Source organism: Trichomycterus rosablanca, chromosome 15, assembly GCF_030014385.1.
Source record: "Trichomycterus rosablanca isolate fTriRos1 chromosome 15, fTriRos1.hap1, whole genome shotgun sequence".
Classification (NCBI taxonomy): Eukaryota; Metazoa; Chordata; class Actinopteri; order Siluriformes; family Trichomycteridae; genus Trichomycterus; species Trichomycterus rosablanca.
This window is the reverse complement of record NC_086002.1, coordinates 19059521-19071155: the sequence shown is the minus strand read 5'-3', so window position 1 is coordinate 19071155 and position 11635 is coordinate 19059521. Positions and strand designations below refer to the sequence as shown.

The following is an 11635-nucleotide window of genomic DNA, read 5'->3' as shown; positions in this document are numbered from 1 at the left end:
ACAGCAAAATAAATGATGACGTGAAGTAAACACAAGACTATTACTCCCGTGGGTGGCTACAGATGACCGTATGTCTGTCATGTTTGTGTCCCTTCGTAACCCTGCATAGACCCAAGCCAAGGAAACAAAATTGGAAATCTTTCGGATTTCAGACCCCGTTCTGGTAAAAAAAAAGGGTGTCACAGCTGTCCCTGTAGCGTGGCATCTGTGGGTGTAGATCGGCAAAGTCTTTAAACCAGTCAAACTCAGATTTAGTGAGGGCAATTTGTGCTCTTCCATATCTGAAAGCACAAAAAATGATCGAAACACTTAGATGCTAATTGTGCAAATGTAGATTCACTGAAGGACAATGGTTTAATCATACTGTCAGGCAATTGTCCCTCATGAGGTGCTTCAACATTTACATTATTAACATAGTTGTCACCTTCCAGTTTAGCTGACGATGTCTTTAGAGGTCATGTTCGCAAAGACGCAGGAACGGTGCCCTGAAATGCAACCTGCATAAACTGCCAAAAACCCAATCACGAGTTGCCGGAGGCTGATGTTGTCAGGTGCAGCTTTTAAGCCATCTGGAAGAAAAAGGGACAAGTGACAGGTAAGTATGTGGAGAAGTACATGGATCAGTGTGCTGATGTTAAAAGTGGGTTTATATTCTCTCACCAAAAATATTTGGAATGGTATTCATTGCTTCCTCTCTGAATTTTTGTAAGTCATCTAAGCTTATCAGCCGCTCTAAAATGAAGCAGACACATTGTTATTATTGTTGTTCCACAACGTAAATAATAAAACCTGGAAGTATTCAATTCTGTAATACAATTACAAAAAAAATTACAGAACTTTTCTATATTTAATATTAAAATGATGTAAATGTTATATCTAAATAATGTACATGTAAAAATTACAAAACTTTTCTATATTTCATATTAATATGATGTCAATTTGATATGTAAATATTATTTGTGTTGTTGTAAGTTGGACTTTGATCATAATAAATATAGAAAACTGCTTAATGAAATTTCAGAAAAATTACAAATCTTTTCTGTTTTATATTAAAATGATGTAAATGTTACATCTAAATTATATTTGTGTTGTAAATATTACAAAACTTTTCTACGTTTTGTATTAAAATTATGTAAATTATGTAAATATGTTATATCTATTTTATATTAAAATGATGTAAATGTTATATCTAAATAACATTAATGTAGTAAAAATGACAAAACTTTTCTATATTTCATATTAAAATGATGCAAATTTTATATGTAAATAATATTTGTGTTGTAAGCTGGACTTTGATCATAATAAATATATAAAACTGCTTAATGAAATTGCAGAAAAATTATAAAACTTTTTTTGTTTTATATTAAAATAATGTAAATGTTATATCTAAATAACGTTAATGTAATAAATATTACAAATCTTTTCTGTTTTATATTAAATTAATGTGAATTACCGTAAATGCTATATTTAAATTATATTTGTGTTGTAAAAATTACAAATCTTTCCTGTTTTATATTAAAATGATGTAAATGTTATATGTAAATATTATTTGTGTTGTTGTAAGTTGGACTTTGATCATAATAAATATAAAAACTGTGTAATGAAATTGCAGAAAAATTACAAAACTTTTCTGTTTTATATTAAAATGATGTAAATGTTATATCCGTTTTGTATTAAAATGATGGAATGTTTTTTTTAAATAACATTAATGTAGTAAAAATTACAAAACTTTTCTATATTTCATATTAAAATGATGTAAATGTTATATCCGTTTTGTATTAAAATGATGGAATGTTTTTTCTAAATAACATTAATGTAGTAAAAATTACAAAACTTTTCTATATTTCATATTAAAATGATGTAAATGTTATATCCATTTTGTATTAAAATGATATAAATGTTTTATCTAAATAACATTAATGTATTAAACATTACACAACTTTTCTATATTTCATATGAAAATGATGTAAATGTTATATCTGAATAATGTATGTGTTGTTATTTGGATTGTGATAACATGCAGTAAAATAGCATTTTTGGTGGTAAGCATACCATTTTTTCCTCGTGCACAGTCTGTTGATGAACAGCTATTTGTTTGCTCAGTGACTTGAGCTCCATGGACAGTGTGGAAAAGACCAACTTCATAATGGATTGGCTGATGTGAACATGTCTGTGTAACAGAGTTAAAAAGTTATAATATTAATACCCTTATTTTAATGAAGTCTAGCAAAATTATTTGTTCACAGTTAATTCATTATTATACTATACTATTATATTATATTATACTATTATAATACACGATTACTATTAGTTTTTTGTATTTTCTAAAAATAATGAGTTCATATGTTGTATATGTGTTTTAATGGACTACAATTCCCTGCTTCACACATGCGCAACTGCAAAGCTCCTATAATTGTCCCTCAGCGCTTTCCTTACTCCAGTGGCGCTTTGTACATGGCTGGAGGTGAGCAGTGTTAAAAAGCTCCGTGAGCTATTTTATATTTTAAAAGGGACATACAGTATGTACTTGTAAAGTGAATTACTACAAACATGATCTGTAATATCGGTCATGTAACTTGATTGATGTGATTTTTGTCAAATATTGGCGCATATTTAATAGTTTGTAACTTTAGTTCCAGATTATTTTTTTGCGCCAATCGCGTTACACTGGGCGAAAGCGCTTCATCTCATCTTTCTTTTATCTTTATAGAGTTTGTGCAGTTGCAGAATACAGTCTGAATTAAAGGATTGTATGTGTGTTTATGCAGGTATGTTGTCATTTGTCCTAAAATGTCACAAAATGTAAATCTGTTCAGTGAAGCTTCGAGAAAAAAAATAAAAAATAAAACTCTCTCTACTAGTCAAAGATCTTTATCCACTATACGATCACAAACAATTGTCAATGTATTGTTGTAAATTTTTTTATTATTATTATTTTCCTTCTTGGAAGAAACAATGTACAGTATAATTACCGAAAAGATTGTTCATGTGAACTTTCCTTTTCTTCCAGGGTGCTGTGCAGGAGTTTTGAGTCGAGTAAAGGTTTCATCATCACTGGAATAATCTGGTGAGGATGAAACACATTTTCTTTTTTTTATTCCTTGCTGTACAGGTCTTTCTACAGAGTCTCTGAAGCTGGAAGATGTGTCATCATCACTGGAAGTATCTGCTGATGGCGAGGTGGCTCTTTTTTTTCCAGGTTTTTCCACAGCTTGTTTGGGGCAGCATTGTGTTTCAGCATCACTGGAAGAATGAGGTGAGGATGGTTGTTTTTTCTTTCTTTTGCCTCCACTTTTTTTGTCATTTGGCTGACTGAAATGAACAGATCTTTCCCCAACACTGGAGAAGTCCTGAGATCCTCTGTTATTTAAGCTCTTTATTTTTTGCCCTAGTAAAGGAAATAAAACACACCAACTAACCATAATAACAGTTTTCTGAGGGTTTTAGGTATTAGTGTAAGTATGCAGATCAAAGTTAACTTGTTAATGAGTCATGTGCTATTTACCTTTTAGCTGAGCCCTTAGAAAATAAATTTTCCTTTGTTTCTTTCTGATTATCTCCTTCAGCATAGTGACCTCTGTTATGCTGCCAGTTGCCTGCTGTTTGTGATAATTAGCCAATTTTTTGTTAATGCACATTTTCTTTGCTGCTTTTATTCTTTCCTTCATTTCAGTGGCCTTTTAGAATGAAAATGTAGGGTTAATTAATGTAAGGTCTTTGTAAAAAGTTGGGTTGTAATTGAAAGTATATGATAAGTTTACCTGCGGTTTGTGGAATTTTACTAAATGCTGATCAAGGTGAGTCAGCTCTCTTGCTGGGCACATGGGGCAGTTTAGAGGTCCGCTGTATCTTGATGCAGAAAGCTTTCTGTGAAGCACATCATGTTAGAAAGCTCTATCGGAGAAAGAATTACCTGTTGGAGTGCTGGCTCAGAAGAATCTTTCTGTCCTTCGGGTCTGAGACCTTGTGTGTCACAGTCAAGTGCTGATGTATGTTGCAGGACATCTCTTCTGTGTCCTATGCCCTTGCTTTTCCTAAAAATTACACATTAAGAATTATAAACTTGAAACCTACATACTGAGTTGCTAAAAGTGAACACATATTACCATTATTGTCTTTACAAAAATTGTTTACTGGAAAGAAAACCTGCATTCACACAGACAATTCAACAAGTTCAGACAAGTTTCAACACGAGGGTTAGGGCTAGGGTTAGAAAATGGTTAGAAAATGGTAGTAATGTTAAAAAAAAAAAACTCACACAAAAGCCTGTGGAAGTAAAGAAATGAACAGCATTAACCCAATTCATCTACCTAGCAGTATTATTTAAAATGATTTGATATTTAGGGTTAGGGTAAGGAATATGTAATATTACTACAAATGGTAGAAGAAATATGTATTTTAAATGAAATTGACATTATGCCCAAAAATCTTTTACTGTATTTGGCAGTATAATTATTATGTAATATTGATGTGGTAATATAGAAGAATTGTGTAAATGTTCTACACCTTATAGAAAAGTTACATATTTCTAATGAAGTTTTATAAATAAATTTAACCTTTTCAATGAATTGGAAATATTTTACTGTATTTATTTAATTAGCAGTATAATTATGTAATATTGATGTAGTAATATAGAGGAATTGTGTAAATGTTCTACACATTATAGAAAAGTTACATATTTCTAATGAAGTTTTATAAATAAATTTAACCTTTTCAATGAATTGAAAATCTTTTACTGTATATATTTACCTAATTAGCAGTATAATTATTATGTAATATTGATGTGGTTATATAGAGGAATTGTGTAAATGTTCTACACATTATAGAAAAGTTACATATTTGTAATAAAGTTTTAGAAATAACTTGTAGCTTGTCAATATAATTATTATGTAATATTGATGTGTTAGTATAGAAGAATTGTGTACATTTTCTAGAAATTATAATAGTTACATATTTTTGCTAAAATCTTAGATAAATTGTGGTAAAAATTGTTATTTATTTATTTCCACAGGTTGTCTTGTGAAGGTAAAATGATGTTAATCCATTCAAACTACAATTTGATTCTAAGTGTAATTTAGGAGTAAAACGTGATATTGATTTGAGAGCAAAGAAGAAATCTGCAAATTGTCTATGAACCTATATTTATTTACCTGATAGTATAAAAGATTTTTTTACATTTTTGTAACTAGAAAAATTATGTAATTTGATTGGATGTTAAAAAAAAAAAAAACATTTGTACTCAATTTACCTATTTAGCAGGACATTATATCATTTTCATGTAATAATTTTGTAGGAGTATAGAAGAATTGTGTAAAACGTCTACAAATTATATAAATTTAATGTATTTTTTACAATAATTTAATAAAACTTGTATTTGTTTTTCGATTAAGTGTCATGACATTTATTTGTGGTCATAGAGTTCCACCAAGTGGTCAGCAAGATGTACTGCAAAGAAATATAAAACAAATGTGTAATTTTTCTATATTTATAGCAAAATTATGTAATCAGTTAGGCACCGGACAAATGGTAAGGATTTGGACCATAATTAGGGTTAGGGTCCTAGATGGGAGGGGCAATTAGGTTTAGGGCCCTAGATTAGAGGGTTAGGTTAGGTTTAGGGCCCTAGATTAGAGAGATCAGTTAGGGTTAGGGCTCTAGATGGGAGGGATGGGTTAGGATTTGGGCCCTAAATGGGAATGATAGGTTAGGGTTAGGGCCCTAAATAGAGGGGATGGGTTAGGGCTCTAGATGGGAGGGATGGGTTAGGATTTGGACCATAATTAGGGTTAGGGTCCTAGATGGGAGGGTTAGGTTAGGCTTAGGGCCCTAGATAAGAGGGATCGGTTAGGGTTAGGGCCCTAGATGGAAGGGATAGGTTGGGGTTAGGGCCCTAGATTAGAGAGATCAGTTAGGGGTAGGGCCCTAGATGGGAGGGATGGGTTAGGGCTCTAGATGGGAGGGATGGGTTAGGATTTGGGCCCTAAATGGGAATGATAGGTTAGGGTTAGGGCCCTAAATAGAGGGGATGAGTTAGGGTTAGGGGAATATGTTGGGGTTAGGGCCCTACACAAACTTTATTTTTGAAACTATAAAATAAAATACAATTCTCAAAAGTCCAATTATGAAATTAACCAAAAGGATTTTTTGGGGGATCAAAAAACCATAGAGGACGTCTCACACTATAAGTGCTTTAAGAAGAAAATACCAAAAAGTGCTTAAATAAGGGCTTTCACAATATGCAAACCAAATTGCACTAAATCACCTTATTCCCTTGCCAAAGAAAAAGAAAAAAACATATTTTTAAGTGTGAGTAGTCCCCATACGGTGCCAGATCCCCAAATTACCCCCAAAAGAAAGGGCCCTATAAATATAAATATTTACATTTTATTATTCATACCATTAGGATAAACTGTTTGTAAGGTTTTAATCCAGAAAAACTCTTTTCTTTTTCTTTGCTGAGTAGACCATGTTTTGTTTGTTTCCAATCCCATTATTTTCAAATTGGACATCCCCACTTCCCCAAAATGTCTCACCAAATGAGTATGAAGATTTTTATTTTGAATATTATACAAATGTTGTTTTAATCTTATTTGCATTGAATATTTAGTTTTTCCAACATATCTTTTTTTCACAATGCATGCACACAATGACATACTACATTTTAGGAATTAAAATTAATCTCCTGGGTAATTGGATATCCCCACTCTTCCACCTTCAAAAACTTGGCCTGTAGGTAATGATTTACTCCACCAGATGGCGACATTTTACGACTCAAGTTGAACCTAGATCTGGCCAAGAGATCTTTTAGATTTTTATTCTTCCTATAGGCAGACACCAGATGATAGATTTGCAATGGTAAGTGAATTGATTGGACAACTTCAAATTTGTGTTTTAAATGTCTGTTGAGATCCTGACTGTTCAGAATAGGCAGTGATAAGTGGGATCATATTTTGCATATCTAAATTTTTAATGACCGATGTTCCTGCCTTAATTCTCTAAGTGTCTCCGATTTAATGTTTCTAAGAAAGCGTCTAGAATAACCACGAGTTCTTAGAGCTTCAGAAAGGGTTCCAGATGCCTCAGCGAAGTGCTCCCGCATAGAACAGATTCGATGAAAGCGAATCAACTGAGATTTGATTAGGCTTCTAAAGGTATGTTTTGGGTGATAGCTAGATTTGTGTAGGAGACAATGAGTATCGGTTGGTTTAAAAAATACTTTAGTCTGCAACTTTTTTTGTTCCTCCTTTGTTTCTGTAAAAAGAACCATTGTATCTAGAAAATCAATAGTATTAGAATTTCTTAGTGCCTTAATTTTAATATGTTGGTGATGTAAATTATAAGTCTAAAAATTGCTCAAATAGACTCATGTCATGAGACCAAATGCCAAAAATGTCATCCAGATATCGATAATAAAGTGTTGGTGAATATTTGCATTTTTCAAAAAGTGTTTCTTCCCATTCTGCCATATAGATATTCGCATAAGCTGGAGCAATTTTTTACCCATTGCTGTACCTTGTATTTGTAGATTTGTAGAGTTTAGAGTCAAACTTAAAATCATAAAAAAAAAGAATTAGATTAATTTCTAATAATTAAAAGTTTAAAACATTTAAAAGTTGAACTGGTCCAGCCAGAAGTTAAAAATCTGTACGGCCGTCTCTCTCGTCCAATGGACCGGATCCCTGGGGTCGACCCTGAACCTGAGAGGACTGAGGTCCTGCAGTGGATTGCCATGTCTCCAGATGAAGGCATTTAGCACCTTTTTCTTGTTGAGAATCTGGTAACAAATCAGAAAAATGAATCAGGGGAGTCACTGCGTTTGGAAATATTACTTCTGCTACCCTCCATAATTCCTGCAGCTGTTTTTTAGCTGTTTTGTCCACATGTTGATCCTTGTTATTAATACCCAATGATAGAATTACCTTTTGAGTCTGAGGGTTAGGGGTCAACTTCTGTAGGACTGTAGAGAAAGTTTGCCCCCGGAAAGCTATCTACTTGAACCTCACTATGGTCAAAATACAAAATACGAGCCAAATTGGAATCTCCTATAAAAACTATAGGTTTGACTATTTCAATGTGCCATTCTAAAAATGTTTTATTTGTTCTAGAGTGTTTAGTTGGTGGGTAGAAAATGACATTTGAATTTTTAAAATCGCTCGTCATGCATCGAATTTCGTGTTGGATTTTTATTTCCAGATTCCACTTGATTCAATGGAGTCAACCGTGGCCAAGAGCGATCGAGGGAGGATAGAGAGTGGGCTTTCACAAGGTTTGTTTTGTTCTTTGCCCCTTTACTCTGTTCCAAAAGATGTTTTTGGACAGTCCCATCGGATGACTCCTGGAAAAACCTAGAAATACTGTCCTCCATATCTAATTACTTTGTACTGGTTTTATAAATTTTTCCTTTTTCAAAGTTTAAATTGATTGTACTTTAACTGGTTGATGTATTTCTGCACACACCATTTTTGTTCCACAGAAGTTGGCCTCATTCTGTTCTACTGGATTATCCCTTGGTATTTTTGAAGAGAACTGCAAGACATGTGGAAATACTGGGGATAATGGCAAATCATCAATATGGTCTTGTGGAATCAATGAACCTCTGTCCTTTTCTACTGTTCCCTCCCTTAGTTTATGTCTAAATCTATTAGTTATCCATCTCACTGCAATATCCCACTCTACCTGTTCAAAACTAGTGATCCCCTTCAACAAATTCTCCATCACCACAGCATAATGTTCCTTTAAAATACACATATTGGTCATCATCCATTTACTAGCGTTATCCTTCACTTTTTGGACATGCAGGTTTAATAAACTGAGTAAGTTTGTCCACCTGCTTGTCCATACCCTTAGGTAAATTACCTGTTTGTAATGCTGTTTCTATTATTATGCTGTGGTGTAGGGTTTAGATCAGTTTGAAATAACATTTGGACATTTGTTTGGCTAAGTTTGTTCTAGCTAAAATCTCTCCATGTGTAAATTTCTGCTCCTGCTCCACCCCATTCAGCTCAAAATGTTCCAACACAGTGAATCTATTTTTAAGAAAAACCATGACTGTCTTTAATGTTTAAGCAGGAAAGAAAGCACATGAAACAAACAGCTTTCTTACCTTACCAAACTAATATGACCACTTTCACTAGGACCTGTAGGGAGACCAGCTGGAGACTCTAATCAAGCAGCTTTAGTTCTTTTTATCAAGGAAGGAAGATCTTCTGTGAGTACTCACTCTTTAAAAACAATCCCAGATGCAGTCTCTTAAAAAGCCTTTACAGCAAAGATGATTAGTAAAAAGAGAAAAGAAAACAGTCCATTGTCATGTGCCAGCCATGAAAAAGAGTTATCCTTGGTCCCAACCGGTTGGAAGCAGCAATCCTTTATTAAAGATTCTCTCTAAAAAATATCTATAAAAACTTCACCATTTGTGGTTTACTATATCCTCTGTATCCTGACGTTTCGCAAAAGTTATTGCTTCATCAGAGGACTGTTGGCTTGCGATTCTATGGTGCTCCTTTCTTCTTTGAAGAGCGTTTGGGGTGGAGCACTCTCACAAATGAAGGGCGGAGCATCCTATAAGGGCTTCCTATCACTTAGAGATCATCAATACATTATTGTCCAGTTGTATAGGAAAATAAAAGGACAAAAATAATAATAATAAAAAAGATTAAAAGAAAAACAAACAATAAACCAACAATATTTAACCCTAGGGTTAGAGCTAGGGTTAGAGGTAGGGTTAGGGCTAGGGTTAGGGGTAGGGTTAGGGCAGGGGTGTCCAAACTTTTTTTCCTGAGGGCCGCATACAGAAAAAAAAGGACTGGGCCACTCACTAGACGTGAGGTATACTGTCGCACTTCTAATGCATGAATATTGGCAAAATCAATCAAATGCAGGTAAATTACGTTTGATAATTGAACATCACCATCACAGCTCTCCATTAGTAGATTTTCATTTAATTTTTTTACAAAAAGGTTGACCGGTCATTCTCTCAGTGACAGCCTCAGATTGTTTCTTAGGGTGCTGATCCCTCTTCAGTGTCCTGTATGAAGGGAGAGACAAGAGAAATAGGGGATGTGGATATTTCAAGCTTATTACACAAATCAATTATTGGGCTTGTTAACACATCAACTAACATTTGTTAAAAATTATCATCAACTTTAATTGACTGAATTTATAATTTATAAGTAATTGGGCTTATTAATACATGAAAACTGTGTGTATATTTTTAACTCACCTGTAATGGGAAGAATGTTGCGCTCAGTGGGAGCAGTGATGCTGCGCTTTGGTCAGTAGGACAGCTGGCAGGTCAGGAGTAAGTTTAGTGGTTGAGATGCGAAGGACGTCACAGAGATGGCTGTCGGTCATTCTGGTTCTCAATCTGCATTTGTTCAGCGTTAACAGAGAGAATGTCTGCTCACAGATGTATGTTGAGCCGAACAGACTCATCATTTGTTTTGCGTGGTGTCTCATCAGAGCAAACTTGGCCTTTTCCAAGCTCTGGTAGAAGTCAGGTAGCTGATGTTGATTCTTCAGAGAATCATCACACTGCATTTCGATCAGTTCTAATTGCAGACTCTCCTCCACTTCTTCTGCATCCACTGAAAATGGAGCCACAAACAGTGTGATTTCCTTCTCAATGACAGCAAAATCTTGAAAGCGCCGACTAAATTCTGTAATGAAAGATGTGATCACAGACACATATTCTCCCATTTTAGCAGAGAGGTTGGCCTTTGGAAATGCGCATTTGATTTCGTTTAGCGCGGGGAAGTGCGCTACATTGAAGTTGCGCAGTTGTGACTCAAAGAGACGGAGCTTCGCACGGAATGCTTTCAAGTGCTCATACAGCTGTGGTACCAGCTGCTCTTTGTCTTATAGTTTCTTTTTCAGGGTGTTCAGTGATCAGTAAGATCAACTAAACAAGCCAGGTCTGCTGCCAACCATAAAGGGTCACTGAGCTCATACAGAGGTCTGCCCTTTTCTTGCCCTTTTCAAAAACTTGTCGATATTTGATCTCAGGGAATAAATCCGCTGCATCATGAAGCCACGACTGAGCCAGCGCACTTCAGAATGGTAGAGTAGATCCCCGTATTCAGCATCGACATCAGAGAGTAATGCTTGAAATTCTCTGTGGTAGAGCCCTCGTGCCAAATTATGTTGACAGTTTTTATAACTGTGTTCATCACATCGCCAAGCTGGACTGTCTTGGCACAGAGGGCTTCTTGGTGGATGATGCAGTGCATTTTGACAGCCTCACCTCCGCTCTCCCGCACCTTGGCGCATGCCATAGATGCCATTCCTTTGCACTTGCCTGTCATTACTGGAGCCCCATCCGTTGTTATTCCACACAGTTTGTCCCATTTAAGTCCACCCTGGTCAATTGCATCTGACACAGCTTCAAAAATATCCTTTCCAGTTGTTGTCCCCTTTAGACTCCGGAGATCAAGCAGTTCCTCCTTAAAGCAAAAATTATCATCAACTCCTCGTAAAAAAAATTAACAGCTGTGCAGTGTCCGTGGCATCTGCACTTTCATCACATGCAATCGAGTAAAAATCAAAAGCACAAGCTTTATCTAACACTTGCTGTTTTCATTTGTCTGACAAGTCTTTACTTCTCCGCCTAACCGTATTTCTGGACATGCTAACATTG

At 34.8% G+C, this 11635-nt stretch overlaps 1 protein-coding gene and 1 long non-coding RNA gene across 4 annotated transcripts; one reads left to right on the top strand and one right to left on the bottom strand.

Annotated features, from left to right (window-relative positions):
* Positions 1 to 2085: 2085 nt before the first annotated feature.
* LOC134329243 (uncharacterized) lies at positions 2086 to 4066 on the bottom strand. 2 transcript variants are annotated; one of them, XR_010014845.1, is made up of 4 exons: positions 3762 to 4066; positions 3506 to 3677; positions 2973 to 3388; positions 2086 to 2170 (listed from the first exon to the last, which is right to left on the bottom strand). XR_010014845.1 is itself a non-coding variant. In XM_063010448.1 (3 exons), the coding sequence occupies exons 1-3, from the start codon at positions 3822 to 3824 to the stop codon at positions 2985 to 2987; spliced, it is 639 nt and encodes a 212-aa protein (XP_062866518.1). In that variant the 5' UTR covers positions 3825 to 4065; the 3' UTR covers positions 2942 to 2984. The 2 variants fall into 2 exon arrangements, 1 of the variants encoding a protein (XP_062866518.1); XM_063010448.1 differs by lacking the exon at positions 2086 to 2170 and having other exon boundaries at positions 2942 to 3388; positions 3762 to 4065.
* On the top strand, positions 2709 to 5146 carry LOC134329244 (uncharacterized). Of its 2 annotated transcripts, XR_010014847.1 has the most exons (4): positions 2709 to 2768; positions 3011 to 3067; positions 3200 to 3256; positions 5012 to 5146. It is a non-coding gene; the product is annotated as an uncharacterized LOC134329244 (long non-coding RNA). The 2 variants fall into 2 exon arrangements; XR_010014846.1 differs by having other exon boundaries at positions 3011 to 3256.
* Positions 5147 to 11635: the final 6489 nt, after the last annotated feature.

Bases quoted from the DNA above. Each gene is read 5' to 3' on its own strand.
- LOC134329243 (XM_063010448.1), bottom strand. From the start codon at position 3,824: ATGTGCCCAGCAAGAGAGCTGACTCACCTTGATCAGCATTTAGTAAAA. The intron at 3,678-3,761 runs GTAAACTTATCA...TCATTCTAAAAG, and splicing joins TAAAATTCCACAAACCGCAG to GCCACTGAAATGAAGGAAAG. The intron at 3,389-3,505 runs GTAAATAGCACA...TTCCTTTACTAG, and splicing joins TCTAAGGGCTCAGCTAAAAG to GGCAAAAAATAAAGAGCTTA.